General features: G+C 36.8%; 1 protein-coding gene across 1 annotated transcript; it reads left to right on the top strand.

The window, feature by feature from the left end:
• The first annotated feature begins 301 nt into the window (after window positions 1-301).
• Window positions 302-16598, top strand: sfrp5 (secreted frizzled-related protein 5). Its single transcript, XM_084093283.1, has 3 exons — window positions 302-1111; window positions 9298-9375; window positions 15797-16598. Exons 1-3 carry the CDS (start codon window positions 586-588, stop codon window positions 16123-16125), a joined length of 933 nt encoding a protein of 310 aa, XP_083949409.1. The 5' UTR covers window positions 302-585; the 3' UTR covers window positions 16126-16598.
• Window positions 16599-26729: the final 10131 nt, after the last annotated feature.

Genomic DNA, 26729 nt, shown 5'->3' with positions numbered 1-26729 from the left:
GTAGATGAATCTTTTTTCTGCCTTCTGATTATTTCCTAATAAAGTAGAATGTGAAAGGCCGGGGCTGATGATATGTGTGGAAAATCTGTGTGTCCTCAGAGCTAAAGAGAAATTGAATGAGCCCAGCACACTCCACGCATGCATTGTGCTTGCAGGACAGCGCGTGGTCTGCCTGTAGAAGTGTCTGCGAGGGGGGTGGGCTACAGGGGTGCCGCCCACTGTGCAACAGTTGGCTGTTGCTGGGAGGGGGCGTGGCTTATGGTGGACAGGGGAAACCAGTGGGAGGTGGGTGGGCAAGCTTACTCAGGGGTTGTCAGCTCATAGGGCCCTGAGTCCACTGTCTTTTTATACACTAGGTGCACTTGAGTCAAGCTAGAAAAGAGCTCAGCTCTGAGATCTTCCACTATTGCCTGCTACCAGGAGTTTCTAATAAACTGCAGGGCAACCAGAAACAAGAAGGAGGGAAAACCCAGCACAAACCCAGTCTTTTTTTTTCTTCTCAAACACAACAAAAAGGATTAAAATTCTTCTTTTTGATCTGCTTCCCCCCATTCCCCTTCTGAATTACAGCAGAGCTTTAGGAGGATGGCAGAGCAGAAGAGGCAGGTGTCTCTGACCCAGGCTGTGACCCTGGCGTTGGTTCTGCTCACCTCAGCTGCTTCGGCAGAGGAGTACGACTACTACAGCTGGCAATCGGACAATTTCCACAACGGTCGCTTCTATGCCAAGCAGCCACAGTGTGTGGATATCCCAGCCGACCTGCGGCTCTGCTACAACGTGGGCTACAAAAAGATGCGTCTGCCAAACCTACTGGACCACGAGACCATGCCTGAGGTCAAGCAGCAGGCGGGCAGCTGGGTGCCACTACTGGCAAAGCGATGCCACGCTGACACGCAGGTGTTCCTCTGCTCCCTTTTTGCTCCAGTATGCCTGGACAGGCCCATCTACCCCTGCAGGTCTCTGTGCGAGGCGGTGCGGGACAGCTGCGCCCCGGTCATGGAGACCTACGGCTTTCCCTGGCCAGAGATGCTACAGTGCGAGAAGTTCCCCATCGACAACGATCTGTGCATTCCCATGCAGTTCTCGCCGGCTCACGCCACTCAGACTCCAGGTAGGACCTGCAAGAATACTGTGGTTTTAGATATAAAGATGACTGTTATTGATTCATTCAGTGAAAATCAAAAATGAATTGACATAGGAAATTAATGCAACACAGATGTGACAATCTTGTATCTGTAAACTAAATTTTGGCAAAAGACTAAAAATCTAATTTTACAACAAAATAAATAAATAAATAAATTCACGAGAGGTGCATACATTATTATTTTTTTTTAACAGAACTATCTGTTTTTTAAGGTTTTTTTTGTTTAGGTATTGTTTCTTAAACATTTTGATAACCTATAATAAGCATCAGTACTTTCTGATTTTAAAACCTGCCCTTTTTGCTTAAAAAGTACAAAAATTATAATCACTAAGTCTCCATAGATCTATACAATAAGGCCCATTGGTGGATTTTCTCTTGCTTTGTTTAGCCTAGAGCTCTAGAGAAAGTAAAATTAGGAAAAGCTCTTGGAAGGACAAAAACCTTTCACTATCTAAAGCAAACATCTCATGTGGAATGTGGAGAGGAGCGTTCCTGCTGCGCCCTGCCTCTCTTTGTTTAATCGTGCATTTAGGTTTCCAATTAGCCAGGCAGCCAAACCCTTTGGATCACTAATTAGTCGGAAAAGTTGTACATTACTTTGTCTGACTGAAACGAGAAGGACTATTGTAATAGAAAGAGGAAGGACAAGTGAAGAGACATAGCCAGGAGTGTAGTTAATGCTCAGTTTGAGGATGGTGTTAAACCATATATACAGGACAATAGATTATCAAAAGATTATTATTCTTTTAATAAAAACATAAAAACAAGAAGAAAAAAAAAAGTTCTAAAAATAACTCAAACAAATCTTATTCTTTGTCAGTTTGTAAAATGCATTCATTTTCTCAACCATTTGTAAAGATTATTGCAAAAATGCAACAAGTGATACACAAATGACAAGTCCCTATACAAAACATTAAGAAATGAATGCATTACTGTATGCTGTGTTCAAAATGAATCACATTTACTGTATGTGCTTAATCACAGCTTTCCTTTTATTTAAATATAATATATAAATAAAAACTAACATAACAATTGGACTATTACTAAATGGTATCTAATTATACTTTTCATTCAAAAAAGTTGGGTAGAATAGAAAACTTATGTATACTTAACTCTATTTTTGGGAACATCTAGGGACATCCTGAAATGTAAAACTGATTCAAACATACATGGATGTTTTTTTGTTTTTTGTTTTTTTAAATGTCACATTTTCTAATAGGGATAAGATGAGATGTTTGGGTTAGTCTGTAGTCATAATTGGCTTTATATATATATATATATATATGCTATATATGTCTCCATTCACATAAGTAAACATGCACACAAATTCTCTTTTCACTGCTAAGATTTGATGGATTACAATGTTCTCAAAGAAGGAAAAAAAGAGGCTTTTGAAAAAATGTGACTCCACAATACTGTTTTCATACTTCAGAATTAAATAGCTTGGCTTCTGTTAGAAAAATAAGCTGCTTAAAATTGCAGCAAACTCAAGAGCAAGCAGAGTAAGAGTGGGACCTTCGAGACAATATCGATTACAGCCATAGCATGCTCTGAAATTACATGATACTGAGAGTTTGAAAACTAGCAGAACTAAGCAAAAAGCTCTCTGCATCGCAGCTGGATGGGAAAGTAGCTCACGGGCAAGCGTTTACAGCGATGTGTGTTTTGGTGAGCGTGCACATCGACATGAAACAGGGCTCTAGAGATAACATGACAGCACAAACCCTCGTTTGACACGGCAAGTCGCTCCAGCCTGCAGCCGTCAGCTCCGGCACACAGGGACATGAAGAGCTGTTTTTTCCCCTGTGGTTTGAGGTGAAATCCTGGGACGGGGCCCGTTCACAGCCAGAGCCACAGACATGTTTGACGGGCTGTTTCTGGAGATACATTCCAGTAAATCACATTGGACAGTGCAACAAAAAGCCTCTTTAAAAAATATTGTTCATTCTACAAATAGAAGACTTGTTCTCAACAGACAAATAGCCAAAACAAGAACCATTTTTATTGGCTCCTCTGAAAAATCCAGCATACATCCTGTTTTATGACATATTTACCACTTAAAATCTGTGATTATAAAGTTCAAATGAATTTAAACCTGAATTTAAACCACTTTGATTGTTAAAACATTTTCTCTCATCCCAGTTTAATATGCAGAGACAGCTATGTGGTCATCATGATTTTGCCAAATAAGACATGCTCCTGGATCAACATCATTTGTTGAACCGGGAACAACATTCCTGTTCAAAAACATAGTCCTAACCCTATCCCTACCCCTAAACCTAACCCTACCCATAACATCCCTAAAATCAGAGGGAAATGATAGGTGAATATAAATTGTGTAGAAGCCCTTAAATCTTGTTGTAAGCCTAAACTTGACATTAACTGTAAACCTATCCCTCTAATCTGATTGGTTGATTGGAATGTTGTTCCAGGATCAACAAGGATGTTGGTGGTGAAATCACTACTGCATTGGTTCAGCAGTGGGGCGGGGCTATTTATTAGCTGACCAATGACAGATGGTGTCTGTGAAACCTGTTTGAAAATCATACGTTTTGCCGCTCTAGATTTTTTTAGGGTCTCCTTTTAACAAAATAACAGAAAAGAGACAATTAATTAGGCTAAACATAGAAATGTAGAAGATAAAACAAATCTACCAGCTCAGATTAGAGTGAATGTGTGTTCCATTGTTTGCAGGGTTCTGTTGAATCCAGAGGCGCTGCTGCCTGAGGGACGGCTTGGGGAGACATGTAAACCTGTCTCTGTCTCCGCTCACTGCAAATTTAAACAGACATAAATCACAGCAGTTTTTCATCCTGATTAATGTTTTATGTCCAAAGTGTTGCTGCTCATAACTTCATGGGTCCAAATGACCCATAAAATTATGACCTGTGCATAGTTTAAACAGAGCATTTCCCCCATAAACTGTGATACAGGAAGTCAGCGATGCAGAAATCACTCGGACTCAGAAATACCTGTAGGCTCTCTGAGGAAACTGTGAGGACTTAAAAAACTACATTTATATCCATGATGACAAACTGTGGGAAGGTCTTAGTGACAGATTGCATCACTTACGGTTTTCTTGTCTTACTAAATATGAGATTTTACTCAAGTACTTTAAATGAATAATAGGGTTGACTGGTGCTAATTGTCTCAATTCACGAAAAACATTCATTTCTGTATAGGTAGACAAACATAAAAAAAAAAAAAATAAAAATAAAAAAAAACTTTTGGACACTTTCATTATTATTGCACAGAAAAAAAAAATCATTTATTTTTGTGACAGCATAGTGGGGCATGTTGTCACACTATATGGAGTGTGTAGTCACAATGAAACCTGACAGTCACACATTATAGGTTTTGTATCAAATTTAACCTGTAAAACAATTTCGTAAACAGCGTAGTGTGGTGTGAACAATTTAAAATGTAGTATAAATAATCGTTTTAGGTAATCATTTATGAAAAATACTCTTGTTGTGAAAACACAGTTCAGGCTTTCCAGTTTCAAAATATACTTTCATTAAATCATTGACTCTTGCATGAATGTCTGGTTTGAGATACAGCCTTTGTGACAACTTCCTTGTGTGGCCACTAGAATTTTTTTTTTTTTTTTTTTTTTTTTTGTCTAAATCAAAAAAAACTCAGACAGACAGACAATTTGACCCTACAACCAATAACTTATCTGGCTTTATTCAAATTTTACCCAAAAAATAATATCAACCAATTAGGTCATCATTTTTTGGTCAGTACACTTGAATAAAAAACAACTGATGTTACCAAATGAACCACATTTTTAGGTTACCTGACAAAAACATTTACAATGCAGAAACTAAAGCACTCTTGCTTATTAAAAACATTTCTTTCAGAAGCAGTTCTTACACGTTTCAACGAACACAAGAGAGTATCCAACAGGAAATTTAAGGGAATACATTACAAAAAAGTATTGCTCTGATATCACTCAATCTCTGAATTGGCGCTTCTTGCAGAAACTCAGTTTGCAGAATTACCCTCGCTCAGTCTCCTGACACATGCCTTGGCTCAGTTTCTACCAGGCATCCTGCCAGCGAGCCACCCTGCAAAACAGAATAAATCGCTCTGCTGTGCAAATAAGACATTTCAGCTTCAAGAATGCAGCTCACGACGGCCTGCGAGTACGAAACAAAAGTTTCCTCCACAGCACGCTCAGTGTGTGCAAGTCGCCGTCCACGTCACGTCTTCGTCCCTGCTGAATGCTGAATGTATGGGAATTTCTGCTCAGGGACCAAATGACGGTTAAAATGTACAGAGGGGTTCAACTCCCCACGACCTGTGCACTGAAGCCTGGTGAACTTTGACCCCTCTCCTCATTATCTACCGCTATGTCTGTGCTTGAGGCTGGGGTGATAAACTATGACCCTTGGTTTTTAACCTGGAAGGGGGAGTCTGGAGACGAGCCATGTAAGCTCTTGTTAACAGATGCTTTTGTTTTGTGAGCTCAAGGGAGAACCTGTGCTGAATAAATGACAAAATCATATTCGTCACCTCAGAGATCAGATATAACAAACTTCATTGTGTGGTTGATTTCAGTGGAGAACTTCAAGCTTTAGCCAATCTGGTCATGGTTTGTTCCGTCAGACCCACCCCACAGAGATCGAACAGAGCTTTCTATATTTTTAGCTGTACAAATGAATGACTTTTCCAAATTTTCACATGCCACATCCAGCATTCTTCCTCGGTTAAGCAGATTGATGATGTGATAGAAGCCCAGAAGTTTGGAACTGGACAATACACCTGACACTTATACCCGAATGTCAAAAGAACCATTATCAGACATCAAAGAAGAGATGGGGTAAAATTTTCTTCAAAAATTTAATAATAATGATAATAAAACCTTTACAAAAATCATTATATATTCTACTGCTCAAATGTTTGGGGTCTTTTGGGGTCTAAGATGTTTTAATAATTCTGAAAGAAGTCGTTCGTGCTCACCAAGGCTGCATTTTTTAAAACAGTAATACAGTAATATTGTAAAATATTTTTATAACTCCAAATTACTCAAGTCATCAGTGTCACATGATCCTTCGGAAATCTTTCTAATATGCAAATTTCGTGATACATTTTTCAGCATTCTTTTATGAATATAAAGTTGAAAAGAATAGCATTTATTTGAAATAGATTTTTTTTTTAAATAATGTACATTTCTTTACTGTAATTTCTGATCAATTTAATACATAGTTACTGAATAAAAGACTTTTATAAAAAAAATAAAAATAACATCCTTTAAAACACTTACAACCAAGAGTCAATACAAGAGCAATCCTTCTTCCAAAACGTGTTCGTCTTACCCTGATTCACTACGGTAAGCCTATTATAAGTGTTTATGGTTTAGACCTGTCGGGATGGTTTTCGCAGGAAATTGCGCACTTGCATCACTCAACCATGTGTGTGTCGTCATATCTGTAAATAGAGAAAAGTTGCTCAGGCTACTTTGACGCGTGTATGGTGTGGGAGTGGCAGAGGTTAGTTGTTACAACGAGCGAGAAAGGCTGACATGGAGCTGCTATAAATCTCCAATCTCCAGGGAATTACCTGTAAAAAAAAAAAACGCAGAACAGATGACACTCTGCCAGCAAAAAGAGAACACGACAGAGCTCGTAATAAAACGAGAATAAACATTGGCTTGGATTTTTGTAGATGGCAAGAATTGATGGGTTTGACATGTAAAAGTGATGCGGACATGACATTCTTATTACTTTATTTTAAAGGAAGTACCGTGTCTATTAATGGGTGTAGCTACAGCAATGTCTTCAACTAGTCAGCTTGAGATCCTTTCATCAAAAATCTTAAGCCTAGAAATGAATGTTCAATAAACAATCGAATCATGTATTTTTAGTAATTAGAGGTATTGTTATTAAATATTGTGTATCAATCCTATCAAATCCATGCAAAAATAGCTTGTATTACTTCAAATTGAAGACAATTACACACACAAAAAAACTCTAATAAGACCCGCTCTAAACCATATATGGTTCGCCTTCACTTCCGGCCTGAGACGTGTGGCCTGGCTTGTGTGTCCTGAAACATGTGGTGCATACGTAAAAGTCGATCATTCTTTAAAGATGGCGCTGTATGTTCGGACAGAAGATGAGACGGCTCTTAATTAAACTCATAAAAGAAAAGAATAATGGGAATACTGGATTCTAAACAACAAAGAAATACCACAATTTATCAAGACCTCGAAGCAGATAGGAGGGAGGAACATCTCATACAGTACGTGACTGCTGTGTTACAAATGTACATACATAAAAAACTTTGCAGGATTTATAATTCTGATGACCATTAAAATGTGTCAGCAACTCATTTGCATTTAAAGATACATGCACGAAAACAGCATCTATTTGCCTTACCATTTTCTACATTCTATAATGATCTGTGGGCTATTTTGAGCTAAAACTTTACAGACACATTCTGGGGACACCTGAGATTTATATTACATCTTGTAAAAAAATGGAAAAAATAGATCCCCTTTAACTAAGTTAAAAACTACATTAATTTTCCCATATGAGCATGTACAGTATGTGAGTTATACAGTAATTTAAGCCCACTAAACAGAAACCCAGTACCCCAGTAGGTGGCACGATAAACATGTATATCTACAGTTAAACAATAAGAAAAGCAAATAACTACCAAGAAGGTCATGTAAATCTGTTTGCATGTTCCAGTGAATATTTTCACTGTCAAACTGCTGAGAAGAATGATTTCACAGTGTCCTATTAAAAGCTCACCCCTGCATTTGTTTTCGTACGTTTGCAACGAGTGTAAAATATTCTGGTTGACATTCAAATCCTGTTATGGAGAGGTCAAAAATATTTTCCCCTTAGACTATAGTCCAGGTACATGCAGGACACACTGTACACACACTATCTGAAGCATGGGCGTCGGAACCATTGTATATGGGTGGGACAAGACCCACCCACTTTTTAAGACCAATGATATTGGACCCACTTACTTTTACCGTCTCTAATTCAGCGCATTTGTCTGTTCGCTTTTCAGAGCCATCAGTCAAATCCAATTATTAGGGAATTCCCTAATAAATTCAAGTCCATTTCACATTATATTTCTCAACGAGCTGCAACTGACGAAAGTAACCGCCCGTTGTACCCTTCAGTCAAATATTGCGTTGCAAACATCAATAACAGCTTTAAATTGTCATTGCTGGCAAATGACCATGGTATTAGCGGGATAATCCACGGATAGCTGTGCATTTAATGCATGACGTGGAGGCAAAGAACCGCCCGACGTGAAGTGGAGTTTAGTTTACTTGTTTTAATTAAAAGGCACCAGAATAGCCTACATGAAATGGTATTTACTCCAGTAACATTTTTCTGGGGGAGGACCCACCCACTTTTTTTTTTCTTCCGACGCCCATGATCTGAAGGGATGTGATTTCACAGTGATGAACCACTGAAAGTTTTAATCTTGTTTCCCTTTCCTCTGTGAGGAAATAAAACTAGCAGCTGCCAAACCTCTTCCTCTCATGGCTTCAAACACTGTGGATTAAGGTCCATTAGCACTGGCTTGCTGCCCCTACATGAGTCCAGCATTGCAATGAAACTCGCGTTATACTCGCTGCACTAAACCAAACACCATATTAGAGCTGTTAGCATAAACAATCACATGTGAGTTTCATTTTTTCAAACCAATCATTTTAGTAAATGTGAAACATTCCCACCCTTTATTTGTTTGTTTGAGTCTTCTGTGATTAACTGACTGCACTGAATCTTTCACTGAACTTACTGTATCATTGCTACTGACCTCAGATAACAGTTTATCTCATCAATGAACACCAATAAAATCTCAGCCAATATGACACAGCAGCACTGGCTCAACCAATGACCAAATTTGGGGGCGGGGCTATCTGTTAGTTAGACCAATGGCTGACAAAAATACATGGAGTCAGGTTCATTTAATCATAATACAGGTACATTATATTTCTGACTAGAATAAAAGCAGTTATTTTTTTAAGTTACCGTCTGAAGCATACAGTATTTTTAGATTACCTAAAAATGTATTAGTCTTCTTTAAATACCAAAAATGGTGTACTTATTGTTAATGGCTACATTTTATGTTTAATGGTTCTTTATGAGACACTAATTTTTCCTTCCTTTACCCTGTAGTTTCAAAAGTGTGTCCACCCTGTGACAACGAATTGAAAGCAGACACCATAATGGAGCACTACTGCGCCAGTGATTTTGGTAAGATATTAACTTTTATTAAGACATCAAATTTGACAACTTAAATAACTCTAGAGTAGTGATCTCTTCATAATGGTAAAAAATTGTAATGAAAAAACTGATGAGAAAGCCTGCGGTTTGCTTGTATGGGAAAGCAGCCACTGTAATATTTAGGGTGAACATAAATGTGACTTCATGAGAAAAAGCAGATACAATATGAGGTTGCTCTGCTATGCATCGCATTAAATATACTGTGCAAATATGTATGCATTTACATATTGATGTGTTTGTAGATATGGACATCTATATATATATATATATATATATATATATATATATATCATGTTTTGTGTTTTTATGTTTTTAGTGGGTGATGCCCAGATCTAGTTAGACTAAGGTTGTACAAAACCAGGCTCAGGTAACTCAGTATCGATACTAAATACCGTAGACATGAAATAAACTGGCTCAGGAAACTTATTAAATTAAACTAAGGATGTCAATTTTTCAATAATTCAATGTTAATATTTGTCATTAATTTCATAATTTATTAGTTCCCGACAGGCAGCAGAATATCCACAACAGTGCTCACAAACATTCAAACTGCATCAAAAGACAATATAAATTAAACAAAAATACAACATTTCATGCTTCCATCATACAAAGAGTTGACTTTACTTTTGTTAAACATCCCATCGTGCTTTATCATTAAATTACAGAAGGAAAGTTAAAATGCAAATTTGACAAATGTATTACAACATATGTTCAAATTAGAGAAGATATCAAATTCCAAATAAATAAGCAAAACACCACAAACATGCAGCAAAGTGACCTGTTTTCAATGCATGGGTCACATACATGAGTTCATATGGAATTGACATCCAGATTTAAATGGTGCTGGAGGATTCCTGTTCTAATAGTTTGGGATTTTTTATGGTTCGTATGAAAGTGATGTATTCTGACTAGAGGTCCATTGATCTGTCAAATGTGAATCTCTAGAATGAGTCTCTGGCATTGAATAAAAGAGTTTCAAGGTTAAAAGTCATTTGAAAAGCCTTCCCTATAGAGGACCGAGGATTATAGCACTGTAGAGTCACACATACGCCTGACTTATCTTTGGCTGTGAGGCCTGTTTCTCTTGGATTTGCATGTATTTTCCTTGATAACTTTGACAGATGACACTAGAAAATATTGTTAGTAGTAGCCTAAGTGTATGTTCTAGATTTTACACATTAAACTCAGAAAATGAAGTGCAGACATCACAAAGAGAGTTATAATGTGTTTTTTTTTTAATCCTCTAGTTCTGGCTTTTGAGATACTCCACATACTGAAAGCATAATGCATGACAGGATATTACCGCTTGATTAATTTCTTCCTCTGATCTCCATTTCACTGGTACCTGATCACATGACTTGTTGTTTGTTAACTAGTGCTGTACAGTTTATTGTGATAGTAAGTTTAATAGTGTGCTCTATTAATCTTAGTTGGATGTTACGGCCAGTTTCCACAATCTAACAGTAATCAGTGTATTCAACACATACTGGACAGCAGCACACATATCAAATGATTTAAGGTTTGTGCATGTGCAGACCGCTGCCGAGAAACCTCTCCATTAGAGTCTATTCACAGTTAATTTTCATTTTTGATGTAGCGCTAAGGAAATCCATTGTTTTTAAGTTTGGTTTTGGGATTTTAAATGGCTTAGTTTTGTTTATATCTGATTTGTCATTCTCCTTTTTGAAGAACATTTTTGGGAACACAATCATATGAACCTCTTCTGGGAGGGAATTAAAGCAAATAAGTTTTATGACAGACATTGGCTCAGGCATTTCAGAACGATCAAACCTACATTTAAGATGCTGTGCGATGAAACTGATCTGCTGCAAAGTCATGTGAGTTTTTTGTTGCGCATTGAGGGATTTATTCGGTAAATGTGTTGCCATCATAGTTTATGCGCATGTCTTCTTATCAGATTGAAAAAAAAATGTATCTGCCTCAATGGAGCGCATATATTTTTTTAGTGCACATTTATAGAATTCATGTGTATCTTGGCCTTTTCAAGCGTTTTTTATGCAATATCCCGGTTATGCTCATAAAAATAGGTGGATGGAAATATTGAATGATTTTTATTTCTTCTCTGGAAAACAAGAAAAATATATTTAAAATAAAATTTGTGTGTCCATAGTGGTCCAAATCCACTGTTTGTTTTTTGGACCCCAACATTCTCCAAACATCATAATTTGGGTTCTGAAAAAGAAAGAAAGTCATACAGGTCAGGTTAAGAACAACATTTTAACAGAATTTTACATTTTGGGGTGAACTGTCTCTTGAAGGTCAGTTCAAGGTAAGTTGTTATCCAGTTCAGGCAATCATCATTGGAAGAAAATTAAAGTAAAAAATAAATAAATAAATAAATAAAGACCAAATGCACAATACACCATTTTATTAGTAGCCTATTATTTTATTTTTTTTATTTTTTTTAAATCTTCTTTCCAATTTTCAGCATCAGTGTTGGCAAAACTATTTTCATTTTACAGGATTAAAGACAAAGAAAAGAAAAAAAAGAAAAAAAAATGACCTCATGGGTTGAGACTCACTTTTTTCCTCCTTCTAATTGTGATTTTGAGCAGCCTGAATGATCTTTAATCACCATTATATAAGGAAGGCCGATTAGGGTAAAGTTCAGCAATAGTCTTTTCTTTAAAGATTCATCGTAGCTCTGCAGTTTGAAGTTTTGAGTTTAACATAATCCAACAATAATCACAGCATTACCATGGATTGGCTAATTATATACACAGTGTATATTCCAGAATTACTTCAGTGTGTATGTTGGTTTGCCATATTAATAGTTTTCACTGGCTAGGCTAAAAGGTTGATGCAGTTCAATTATAAAATAGAATAGAAATTATTGTAAAATCATAATGTGCATTGTTGTTTTTGATGCTACTTGCCATTCAGAATATTTTCAACACAACATGCTCGATTGATAAAAACTCCCAAAGCCTTATGGACATATAAGTTTTGGTTTCAGAATTACTGAAAGAAGGCTGCAGATACTCGGGGCGACACTTTTCCTCATTGCCTTACTTCATCTGCTGTCAGACCTACTGCCAGCAATTTAAAGCAGCTCTTGTGGTTTTGACTTGTCACCACGATATTGCCCAGGCGTGCTCACTCCTCACAAGCATTATGGGTCATGACTCATGAGCGATCACCTGAATCAGAGAGAAAAACCCCAAGCTGAACTACAGTTAGGTATGTTAGCTGTATGGTTTTGTAGTTTTGCAAAATCTCTTAAAATATATTCAATCTATCTGATATGTAAAGAGAGACAATGTCATTCGAAAGCTGATTTCCCCCAAAAAGCGTAAATAAACACTGTGGCTCTGAGAGCCTTCAAAATTGTGTCCTGACACAGTAGCACTATATTTTAAGCAACAAGACTTCACATGGACTTAAACGAGGTACCCACACCATAATTTAGAAATTATTTGTGATGTGATCTGGGAAAAACCCATCGGATGTCGCGCAACGTTTTCAGGTCAATTCAGGTCTAATTTTTATTTTATTTTTATTTATTTTTTGTCAAAATTGGGTTTTCATTAGGCTAAATTAATATTCTATAACATCTTGTCTATCATCTCTGAATATATCTTGGCAAAATTCACTAGTTTAGTGCAGAAAATAGCGATTTATAGTGGCAAGCTGAAAAGACTGTTGCTGAGTCCCAATTCGCCTACTTATACTACGACCTAAAAGTATGTACTTTTTTTTGTGAGGAAAAAGTACATACTTTTGAGTGTGTAGCAAAAGAGTATGCACGTTCTGGGACTTACTTCGATGACGTCATGCAACGTGAACTTGAACGTGGTTGCCTAGTTACGCACACCGCGACTGTTAACAGAACATTTTACATTTCATTCATTCATATCCAATACAATTTTATTTACTATTCCCATCTTTTTTTCCTCATCGTTTTTTCCACAATACATTTACAATGTGTTCTACCAAATTGAGGAGTGAAGCAGGGCGTCGTCGTAGATTAACCAAACGCAGGTCGTTTGTGAGGCGGCTGGTTCTGACGTTCATGTGCAATTGTGTGCAATGTGTGTAACGAAAGCTACTTATTTTCTGAGTTAAAATATTTAAAGTTTATAGTAGGCTATAACTATTGTTTAACATATTTTAAACTTAATTTCATCATTATGTATAATACTCAAATACCCCGATGAAAATGAACCATGCTTTTACTATAGTAAAAGTGTAGTAACCATGTGTCTTTTAGTTGGACTGATAAAGTTAACATTTGTACAGCCACAGTATTACAACAAATAAGTCAGTGTGGTTAAATATAGCTTTAATTAGGGTTAAACATTTGAATTCTTACACTTAAAAACTGAGGGCGCATCTCCGCTGCTGCGTCCGACTGTCATGTTTACATCATCACCACCATCACCACAAAGCTCCTCCCTCCCGCACGCAATGGGTTGTGGGCAATATTAGCCGTTAGAGTGTGCATTGATCTGCACTTCGAATTCTAACCGGAAATAGTAGACCATCCGGGTATCTTGGGAATACTCATTTCAACATACTACGATTTGGGACGTACTAATTCTAGTTTCGCATACTATTTAGGACGGATAGTATGCGAATTGGGACTCAGCATGTGTCTTTCTCTTTAAAAACACGCACGGCAGATGTAAAAAAAAAAAAACGCCCACAGCTCTCCTTCTCTTAACACTACAAAGACAATTCACCTATCAAAATAAACCAAATAACTTCTAGAATAAAGGTATATCAATGCGCATTTCCCGCCAGTCCTGTGTAAACTACAACTGCACGCAGTTTTTTTTATTTTATATTTTATTTATCCAACGTTATCGTGAGATGCGGAGCAGAGCACAAGAGAACAACGGAGTCTAGCTGCTCGTTTAAAAGGTCTTGCTCGCCTCTCAATCGTCCAATTTCAAAACGGTTTTCACATGATGAATTTTGAGTTTGTAAGCTTTCGAATGATACCTATGATGATTACTAAAATATGTGATATGAAAAAAAGACAATAAAAAAAGTGCGCCAATCCCACTAACAGGAAGTGACAGTTAATTAAACCTGTTTTTCTCAAAATTCCGTTCCTGAAAATCATAGCGATCAGCCAACTTCAGATAACCATAACTTTTGTTACCCACAAATGTTGTCATTGATTAATGTGCTCTCAGCATGTTTGGATAAGTTCTGTTTCATAGCATCAATTACAGATTTTACTCGTATATATATATATATATATATATATATATATATATATTATCAATAAGAATATTTATTTATTTGATATTCCATGAAAAAAAAAAAAAAAAAAAAAGTTTTTCTCATCAATTTCAATTTCATATTTTGTGGTCATAGGATGAAAAAGAAATAATAATAATACATTTAAGAAAAACATTAATTCCAGTATGGGTCATTTTGACCCCTTTTATGATTTCATGTAGTTTTTTGGTTCATGCATTCATCTGAAATGAGGTCTCAGGATAAGCTTGTTGAAACTTGTTGAAATTCTCCACAAAAACAAAACACAAAACAATTCTTAAAAAAATATTTAATATGAAAATTTCAGAAAAAGTTCAAAAGAGGATGGTTTAGTGGCTTATGTGGACAGGCTACCGAAGGTGTGTTCACTTTTCACATCTGTCTTTAAAACTTTCCGTTCCACTCTCCGTCCTCTCCCGGGTGAGAGCAATTAGTGCCGTCCATGTTTAAATGATGCTCCTCCGGGGAGGTGTAAACTATTCCAGCGCTCTGGATAGCCTTGGTTCTTCCTGTGTGCTCGTTGTGAAAGGTCTTGTTGCTTGAGACAGCAAAAATATATGGGAGAACCGGAGTGTGACCAAGGGTCCCATGAGAAGATTTCCCATTTTTTCCAATGGATAAAGTTAAATGACAACACGTAGTACCCAGACCTTTTTTCCAAAGGGTATTTCTGGTCTTTCCTTGGTGTTTTTAAAGAGATAGTTCGCTCGTAAATGAAAATTCTGTCATTATTTACTAACCCTCATGTCTTTCCAAACCCGTATACTGTTAGTTGTTCTGCAATTTAATTTAATTTTTTTAATTAAAATTATCTGACACTAATAAATATTAATGACATTTTGGGTGAACATTTCAGGTTTCGCAAACCTCTGGGAGTTCACAAAGGTATTGTAGGGGGTTTGTGAGTTGATAAAAAGCTAATAATTAATAAAAAAATGATAAAAATGTAAAATTGAAATAATAATATTTTTTTGTATAAAAAATAAACAAGTGGATATATTGAGTTATATGAACTATTGAAACGTGAACTAAAAATCTCAAGGGGTATTTCAAGGAAGTATTTTACGTCAAATTGTGGCTGAACAAATTTATTTTGGGAATTCCTGCTCTAAGTTTCTTTCTTTCTATATTTTACCTACAGCAATCAAGATGAAGATTAAAGAGGTGAAAAAGGAAAAAGGTGACCGCAAGCTTATCGCAGCACAGAAGAAGAAGAAGGTTCTGAAGATGGGAATACTGAGGAAGAAAGACCTAAAGAAGCTCACACTATACATCAAGAATGGAGCAAACTGTCCCTGCTCACAACTGGACAATCTCGGGAGCAACTTCCTCATCATGGGCCGCAAAGTGGACCAACAGTTACTGCTCATGTCCATCCACAAGTGGGACAAAAAGAGCAAGGAACTCAAGTTTGCCATTAAATACATGAAATCTCATCAGTGTCCCACCTATCACACTGTCTTCCAGTGATCAATGACTCTTCTGTCTGCGTCTTCCAATAACTCTTTCAGAGACCGTATCCATGCCTAATTCCAACCATTAGTACAGATGTATTTTATTACTCAAGAAATGGCTTTTGGAAACTGCTTAGGACTTAATTCATCATCAAGTACAGCTACATTTTGTTGGCGACTGTATCTACATAAAATGTATTGTTTATGAAGCAATCAGCACACTTACGATACTCATGCATATTTTAGTGAAATTTTCCTGGTTCCCTCATTCAGAACACAAGCTATGAGACTTTTCGGAAAGACAATGACAACCCTTTCAATCAATGTGAGAAATAGAGAATTGTGAGCAAGAGCTTTAAAAAGTGCACTCATATTTGATTTCAATGGCGAGATTCCACAAGCAAACAAAACAGAACAAGCATAGTGCCAACTGGTTTTTATTTGTATCTTTCATTTTGTAGATAAGGAATAAAAAGTTTTTATTATGTACTACGAAGATACAATCGTGATCATTAGCACCAGAATATGACACGACTCCAGTTAGGGCTTGAAACTTGGGAGGTAAGAAAACTGACGGATTGAAAAGTGTTGGTCAGGATGGCGGCCCAGATACGTCAACCGCAGCCTGGACCATTTCTCTGCTCTAAGAGCGCACATCATTTCAGCTAAGCTTATGACAGCCTCTGGAATCGTTCAGTAATTTTGGTTGGTGAGGTGTTTTTCATGCTTTCTATACAGTATGCAACATTATTTTTTACTAAAAGTATTATATATTGCTACAAATATGCAGACATGGTATGGAAAGAGCCTTCCGACTTTACATCTCACTGTAATAAAAGTTAAAATCTAACTGTGCTAGTTCTGTTTAATCAGCCATCACCTTTTAATGATAATGTAATATTGTTGATCACATCTCAAGAATTTCATCAGTGTGTTATTTATCTTCAGGAATTAACAATAGTTCAGCCAAAAAAGCCTTCTTCTCATTTTAAACCTCTATGAATTTCTTTCTTCTGTGGAACGCAATAGGATATTTTTTTCAGAAAACATATTACATTTTGGTTCTGTCCTGTGGCGGCTCGTCAGGGGAGGCACAGCCTATACAAAATGTTTAGGTAAAAATGGGAGAAGGACGGTTTAGTGTTAATAATATCCCCAGTTTTCATTCAGTCTCATAATTTGTATTTCTTGTTTGTAATTTCACTACTTTAACACCATAAAATATTACTGAGGTCAGAACTACCTCTTCCCTAAATCTGTTGATGTTACAACTGTTCAGAAAACTGTTCTAACTTGAGGGGATACAGAAGGGCATGGAGAGGCAAAATCCATAAGACTTTTGCCTCCATTGGTAAAAAAAAAGAAAAAAAAAAAGAAAAAAAAAAAAGAAAGCCAATCACTATCAAAATCACTAATTTCACTTTCAGCGGTTAGAGTGTTGATAAAAAAAAAAAAAATACATCGCAGAGAAGGCTAGCTACCCTTGGTATATCAACCATTCATCGTAGAGACATAAATTATGTGATATTAGTTTGAACTGCTAATGCTGATAATGTACTAACTACCTTAGAGAGAGTAGAGATATTGATCAGAAAATATTTGATCGCCAACAAATTTACAGACACAATTCGAACTGCAGATTAAAAATAAAAGAAGCCGTTGGCAATCAGATTCACTAAATGGCGGTACGTGCTCTTTTAACACGGACATTTAGAGGGACAGAAGGATGGAATTTTTCAAGTGATGGGCTAGGTGAGTGAAATTATATTTATATTGTATTGCTGTAAATTTTCTGTCTAAAAGTGACCAAAAAAACTATTTAAAAAAACTTAAGCAAAAAAAAAAAAAAAAAAAGAAAGAAAGAAAGAAAGAAAAGAAAAGAAAAGAAAAGAAAAGAAAAGAAAAGAAAAGAAAAGAAAATCAATCAATCAATCAATCAATCCTTGGGAGAGCATCCCCAGACTGCTACAATTTAGTGAGCCTCCTTTATTTTAAAACCCACCGGCCACAACTGGTCCTGTCTGGCTTTAGAATACTTTAAATATAGCATAACATTTGTACAAACCACTTTAATGATTGTTTTTGGTGCCTAATGGTCATGTTTGGAGTTTGACAGCATATTTACTGCATTCACTTTCATTGAATGCAACAGATCATTCCCAAAACATTCACTTTTGCATGTCACAGAAGAAAGAAACAAATACAAGTTTGGAATGACATAATGGTGAGTAAATGTTGACATTTTTTTCTTTTTGGCTGAACTAACCCTATAAGGCAAGGCACTATTCATTTAAAATAATGACACTGCACAACATACCAAAACCACAAATGGAGATGCTATGAGCTAAGTCTAAAACAGGAAATATTTATCAGATATCTAAATCACCAAAATCATATCAAGACTGACTCTACTGTACATGTGTTTCCACTTGACAACAGTTACTCTTAAGAACAAATCTATGTACCAACCTGTTTAAACAAGAAAAGAAAAGAGCAAATGACCAATTCAGTGCCAATCTCTGTAAATGTGAATATGGAAAAAAGCAGTGGAATTTATCTGAGATCAAGGAGCAAATGCCTCTCTTCCTGTAGATGCTGGCATTGTGGATCATGGATAAGCAACCCCTCATTACTGGCCTATTGTCTACAGGGATCTGCCAGCTCATGCCACCCCCACTCTCACATTCAAACACTCTCCACACAGCTTACATCAGACAGATCCAAACATCACAGTCTGATCCGGGCTCTCTCACAGGTTCTATAGTCTCACAGTTCCATCTCAAACATCAGCTGATCACCAGGATGTTCACCAACACACAACTCACACACTGCTCTTTGCAGACACTTACCGTCTTTAATTAGGTTCCCATTTATACATGTACTTATATTTCTGGTTTAACACTCAAGGTTGATGTAGAAATATGTACATTTACACAACATGCTTTTACATGGTTTGGCTACATCTGCTATGCATATTCTACAACATTTTAAAATAATTAAAATTAGCATGAACTGAAGATTCAGTCCCATTCTATATATATATATATACATATATTAAATGCATGTAATATATTTTATTGTGAAGAATTCAGCCATGCTTGCGTTACATTTTTTTTAATTGTTTTGACCTCGTATTATTTAATAAAATGTCTCTCTGGTGACGTATGCAGGACTTCTCAAATTATTTAATCCGCTTAAACCCCAACCGCGTAAGCTCATGTTCATTTGTCTCCATTTTGATTGCAATGCCCAAAATCCAGCTTGGTGAATATAAAGATTTTCTAGTGAAAGACCTTCAATTGTGTCGCTCACATAAAATTATAGGATGCCTTTATAAGACTTGGAATATAGAACACAAGTTGTGTTCTTGTCATTTTGAAGCTTGATCTAGTCAAGGGGTAGACAACGTCGGTCCTGGAGAGCCACTGTCCTCCAACCTTGAAAAAAACATATTATTCCTGAAGACATTGATTAGCTTGTTCAAGTGTGTTTCAATAGGGTTAGAGCTAAACTCTGGAGGACAGTGGCTCTCTAGGACAGACGTTGCCTACCCCAATCTAGTCACTGTCCCCATCCACTTTAATTCAAAAAATAAAAAAAAATAAAAAATAATTAAATTACAGAATTAAAATTTTGGTCCAAACTAACATGTTTTTTTGTTTTTTTTTTTAAAATAGCTGCATACAACATTAAATCAGATTACACAAACTATGTACAAATTTGAAAGTAACGGACACATGCTCAATTACTCTGGAGAGGAGGAGAGGAAAGATTCAGTGAGACATGAACATGAGATAACAGTGCTGGAGAAAGAGAGAGGACACCAGAAGAGAAAGAGTCTTCTCATAGAAGCTTATCAGACGGACAGTCCTGGCCCCTCCTTCTCATCGTTCTGTCAGCATCACCGCAAAGGTCACTTACCGTGATTAAAAAAGGCCTGACGGCCACAGACAGGGGGAACAGGGCTCCGCTTTGTGCCAGATGACCGGTGATATAAACAGCCCACCACACCAGCAATCAAAAGATAATTTCGACCCTCTGTCAGCTTCTGTGTCATACTGATTTCCCTGAAAGGTTAATATCACGGGGAATGCAGAGTCCAGCCAAGAGCGGCCCCCATCCCCTCACTCTCTCTGGTTTTATCTCACCCCAGTAACCTCGGATCCATCAGCAGGGATGGAGAATGGCGCCTTTGTGTTGTTCAATTGCTGCTACTGTGCTTGCAGGCGCGTTGTAGTAAGTTGATTAAAAACTGGCTGAGAGACCAGCAGACCCTCCAGTGTCTATGTAGACATGGAGGGACGAATTCACCGGACCTGTTGTGCCACTTTTTGGGTAATTCAGAGTGCAAAAACCTATGTTTTAATCACTAACCCTCCACAATCATTTTGAAACCAGACACTAAATGCAACCCAGGCTCACTGGAAACACTGTCCTGAGGCGACAATTCAGAAAAATTATATTACATTGCTTCTTGAACATTTTGCAACACTTTTAAAGTGAAATGTACAGTGAGTGCATGGTGCTAAAAGCAAGTTCAGCTTTATATGAAACATTGTGACAGTTTGGAAATGAAACGTCCAGTGAGTGATGCTAAAAGGTTAATCTTCTATAATGTTTGAAAATAACGTACCACCTTCACCAAACCCTAACCTAAACCTAAACGATAGTGTGAACAAAAGCAAACGTGAGATATAAATGCATTTGCTGAAGTAACTATGCCATTGAGCTCTTTTATCGTGACTCGTGTTTCACAGGACTCGCATTTAGTGCTTTACATTGCAACGTTGAGCTACCAAGCAAGTTTACGTCAGAAAAGCCATACAAATGGAGCTGGATATGTGATGTAAAGATCATGAGATCATGAGCTATGGTAAAAGTGTTTTGAGGTCATAACATAGTACCACATTTCTGTCATGACAACTCTCGGGAGATTGGTATGGTAATAGAGCAACACCCCGGTATTTGTTTGAATGTTGAGCCGCAGCTCATTGGAGGCTGATGAAACCGCAAACAATCAGCTGTGCCAAGTAGATAATGATGTGATCACTACCAAATGAGTCAAAGACTGAAAAGGGATAAACATTGTTTTATTGTAAATTACTGTTCATTTCAGTTGGAAATCGCAGTAAATTGAATGTAAAGGTGCATTTTTGCAGTTGCAAAATTTATGTTGAGCTAATGCGCAAATGCATCGCTGGCCAACTATGATCGCAATTTCCATTGAACTCTATTGGTCACGACGGAACTTGCGATCATAGTTGACTTTGGGAAACGCACCCCTGTTTAGCTCACATGCTCTTATTAAGAAAATGACAAAAAAAAGACTGGAGTGAAACATTTAGGAGCCAGATGACAAAATAAAGTATCCCTTAATAAAGACGGTTGTTCCATGAGATTCATCCAATCGTCTGACTTGCTTCTGGAAAAAAAAACACAAAAAAAACATGACCAAACAAACAGGTCAACATCAGGTTCTGAATGACAGATTTAGTAATGAATTAAATATGCTTAAATACGCAGCACACACACATTGAGCCTCATTCATGAAACACAAGCAGAACTAATTTCCTTGCAAATTGTTCATAAATCCATTCTTACATAAATTATTGTATTGAATTAAATGCAACAATTTATGTAATAATGTTTTTAGATGATTTGCACAGAAATTCGTTCTGCTCGTGTTTCATGAATGAGGCCTGATGATTACATGTAAGACAAGGAATTACAGACAGGATGCTTTTGAATTCTGGCAGCTGATTTATGCTGAAAAAAGCTCAAGAAACACTGAGATCAGACTGTTCTTTCCATCAAACGTTTCAACACAGCCTGTTTGACTATCTCTAAAAAAAGTCATAATTTACCATCTGGCAAAGCTAAAATGTCTTCATAGGAGGTTCAAAGAAAGTTAATCTATTGCATAAAGCTAGAAACATCCCTCAAAGCAATATTTGTTCAGTATCGGAGTATAAAACAACAAAAAAACAACAACAAAACCCCCCCCCCAAAAAAACAAGCAATACTACTAACTTTTTCCAGCAGCATGAATGCAATGTACTGGTTTTCACACTGTATGGCATGCAATGAACCAGAATTAATATCAGCCAACATTTTTTTTAATTTTTTTTTATTGCATATTACATTATTACACATTACGTTAAGACATATTTACACAAAATTAAATTAAAAATAAATTTTTATTTCTAAGAAGATAACTGGACGTCACCTGATAAAATCATATGACATACGACCATTTGAAATATGAAACATTAAATATGGCGTTTTTAATTTTTATATATATATATAATTAATAAGAAGCATTACACACTGTGGGTGATAATTATTATTTTTTTATGTTTCTCAGCATTCTGATGAATACATGCAGATACAAAAAAGACTTCAGTGAAAATTTTTGCTTTTGCAAACAAATAATTCACTCAAGATTTCTGAACTGATTCACTTAAATTGACAGTTTGAACTGATTACGTAAATTAATCACACTCGTCAACTTTTATACTTTTGAATCTGAATTAGTATAATGACACCTGTTTTAGGAAACTTAATGGGAAAATAAAAATCACATGAAATACTATGTTGCTTAATTTATATATATATATATATGAATACTTGATACATACTACTGAGAAGGCAGGACCTTTCATTACTACACTATAGAGACATGAGCATGTCTGCATTCCTGGACAAACGGGATGTGCGGTGAGACAGCTCTGCTTTGAGAGATGGGTGTTAATGGGAGCTCTGTTCCACAGGATACAGCGAGACCCTCCGCAGTGTAAGCGCTCATGGCTTCTGACTTGAAAAATAATTTGAGGCAGACCATCGGTCGACTCTCATCAGCAGCGAAGAATTAATTGCGAGCACGGGAGCTCATAATTTAAGAGCACAGCATCTGTAAAGTCCATCATGCCGCTGCAGTCCCAACGACTGCCTCGCAGAACAAACACGTCCACCGGGGAGATTTATGCCACTATGGAAAAAACAACAGAATCTGATAAATAAATCCATTTCCCCTGCGAATCGACTCCTCTGTCACCGCTTTGTGAGAGGAACCAACGCGGGGGCCCCTGAGGGGTCAATGTTGTTGGAAAGGTCATATGGAGCGACAAACCTCAGTGTTTTGGCAGAGGGGTCACAAACTTTGACCTCTGGGCCCTGAGAGCCCTAGCCTGGGAGGGCCGCACAGGCAAGAGTTAAACGAGGACCTCCATCTCTTGCTAATTGACATAATCTGTAAACTCCAGTATCTGCCCCCGTTTCTCAGTCGAGCGGGTGGGTTAATCAATAGAGCTGAGACAGTGGAGGGTGAAAGTGGGCCAGCGGTCTGAAGCTATTCAGCTTTTCCAAAAGCTCTTCTATATACGGCTTGAAGAAACCTTGACAAATAAAGCTATTCTTTGGCATTGTTCATTGGGAATGGCCAACTGCCATGTCTGGCTCTTGCGACCCACTCCTTAAAGCACACACTCAAAGTAAGTTCCCATGAGGCAAGTGGAGGGAAAGCACAAAGCCCCTTTAGCAGGAGAAATACGGGTTTCTATCAGGGTGGTAGAATTGGGGTCATTAGGGTTGTGCCACCCCCTCACTAACCTTTACCTCCCTCATTGCTGTAGTCGAGCCCACCCTCTTTCCTCCAGAGGTCTCTCATTCATATGCATAAGTGTCTTGTGAAAACCTGCTGGGGAGCTCAGCCACTGATGACCTGCCAATCAATCTGTCACTCACAACTGTCGAACAGCATGTATATGATGGGCTTTTGGACTAAATCACTATGCTGGAACCAGTGTTGGCCAGTAGCATCACTACAAACACAAAAGTGATTAGATTAACTGTGTTTCTTAATGGTAAATTGGTATCATCACTATTTTTTAACCCTCATGCTCTTTTGAGGTTGATTATGTTTGGGATCTCAAAGAGCCCAAAGATGTAGGAGTAAAAATTATATTAGTCATTTTAAAATGAACTTCCTTTCAAATTTCCCTTCAAATAATTTAATCTACATTACTGTTCAGAAGTTTGAGGTCTCACTAAGGCTGCATTTATTTGATCAAAACCAAGGTTACACAGTGTGTGAAATATTAGTACAATTTAAAATAACAGTTTCTATGTTTGCTTTAAATTTTGCTGGCAAAGCTGAATTTTCAACATCATTACTTCAGTCTTTAGTGTCCCATGATCCTTCAATTATCATTCTAATTTGCTGATTTGGTTCTTTAAAAAAAACATTTCTTATTGTTATCAGTGTTGAAAACAGTTGTGCAACTGAATATTTTTGTGGAAACCGTGATACAGTGCATCTTTTTTTCAGGATTATTTGATAAATAGAGAGTTCAGAAGAACTATGTTCATATATATATATATATATATATATATATATATATATATATATATATATATATATATATATATATATATATATATATATATGTATTGTAAAAGTCTTTGCTGTTACTTTTGTTCAATTTAATGCGTCATTGCTGAATAAAAGTATTAATTTATTTAAAACTTCTGAATCAGGTTGATCCCTGCAAGAAAAAACAACAACATTTAAAATGACAATAAAATAAAAAAATAAAGTTGATGCATGGATCTGTACCTACAATTGAAACCAACCTTGGATATCTTATTACTAGCCAGCGACAAAGATTGTTATGAAAATGACCATCTGCATGTAAAACTTGTGATTGAGCTCTTCAGGTGAATAATCTCTACAAAAATATGAAGTAGCTTACCAGTTTACCAGTCTCACATTGTAATTAAATACTTTCTAGCTTTTTTCTTCTTCCTGTAATGTATTTGTTAGCATAGTTAGCTATACTTTTTTGAGTAGCTTGCCCAACACTGGCTGGCAATGTAATATATGCCTGCTGTCTGAACCATGAATCCAATGTCAAAGAAAATCAAAAGGAACATACTGAGGGTTGGCAATGATTCAAACAGATGGTCTAGTTTAGCCAGACACAAAGCTGTAACACATTTAATCTGTGGAAAAATTACGATGAACATGTGAGTGATACTATCTTCATAAATCGATATAGAAGATAAAAAAAAAAAAAAAGTTGTATTATTTTGTATTATTACTGTCTTCCAGAAAAGACAAATCACAAATGAGGTCTGTTAAAATATATTTCTGCTAGACAGTAATGAGATTATTGGGATTTTCTCCTGAGAACAATATAATGACCCTTATAATTACATGAGTCTCCACTAGTATGGCTCAAATTGCCCAAGAGATACAAAAGACTGAAAAAATGTAGTTGCAAAGTTACTGATAGTCAGTAGAATGTCTGTTGTGGAATCATCACAATACAGAGTTAACAGATATTAAGCAGAGAGTCTACTAATAATCTACTGAGAGTTAGTTGACATGCACTTGCAAAGTTACTTATTGTCAACAGAATGTTCAAAAGGAACCATCAAAATAAAGTGTTACCGAAATAAAAAGTCACCCATTGCAATAAAAAAAAAAAAAGAATTGGCCATTGAAAACCACATCTGGGTCAACCACTCACTAATTGATATATTTTTCTGTGTATTATAGACATAATTGCATGGATGTCTCTTACTTTTTCAACCCATTCCCTCAAACCGCCTACCTCTATTCCAGCATATAACGACCATGTTTAACAGTCCAATCAATTGCCAATGGACCAAAGTCCCAGCCTACTTTTTTTTTTCTTTTTTTTTTCCTCAAAAATACATCAGATTACGTAAGTAAAATCCCTTGCGAACAGCGTGACTTTAATTTTATAGCTCTATACTCTTACCATATGCCAACAATTGTCTAATGTATTAAAGGATTAAAGGATTTCCATGAGATTCTCTGTGAGCACCTGGTTCTGTGGGACCAACATGGATCTGTCCACTCACCCCAGAGAGAGGAAAGCACATCCACCTGGCTCTCACCCAAAAACACTCCTCAATGCCTGCATTCAAGTGCAGAGCTGAACATAACAGAACAGCCATAATGCTGTCATTCCACACTTCACATACTGTGGGTGTTTCCCTGGACTCCATCTGTAACACAGAGCTCAGGTTGCCCATGCTCACAGGAAACAGGATGACAAACACGAAGAGCACTTTAAAGAACTTTTCAATGAGGCAAACTACACTATGGCCACGTACACACAGCAGCTAAATTCATTTGTCAGTTTACCTTTAGTGCTTAATCCTGTTCTGTACATACACAGTTCAGTAACTTACTGGAGTGAAAAACACATTCTGCAACCGAACTGACTCCCAAAAAAATAGCATGTAGTGATAACCACATTTACAAAAGTTCTAAGCAGTGTGTACAGAACCGAACTGAACAACTAGTTGTTATGACGTATTTTAACGTGCATCAGGGACATGCCTTTCTTTTTGTGGTGCAAGAAATCACAGGGAAAGAGGTACGAGTGTTTACTTACTCGTGTTGCCAGATTTTGCAAGAAAATAATATAAACAAGCGGACATAAACAAGCCCATAGTAAACTGAAATAAATCCAAATGCTTTCAATTGAAAATAAGACCGGAATATTGCGACCCGTACCTGCCCCTTTAATAACTTGGGCCCTGTTTACATCTTAATATGCGTTTTGGTCGATCGAATCACAAGTAGAC

Source organism: Abramis brama (genome assembly GCF_963993115.1).
Source record: "Abramis brama genome assembly, chromosome: 19".
Taxonomy (NCBI): Eukaryota; Metazoa; Chordata; class Actinopteri; order Cypriniformes; family Leuciscidae; genus Abramis; species Abramis brama.
This window is presented reverse-complemented; position numbering and strand designations above follow the sequence as displayed.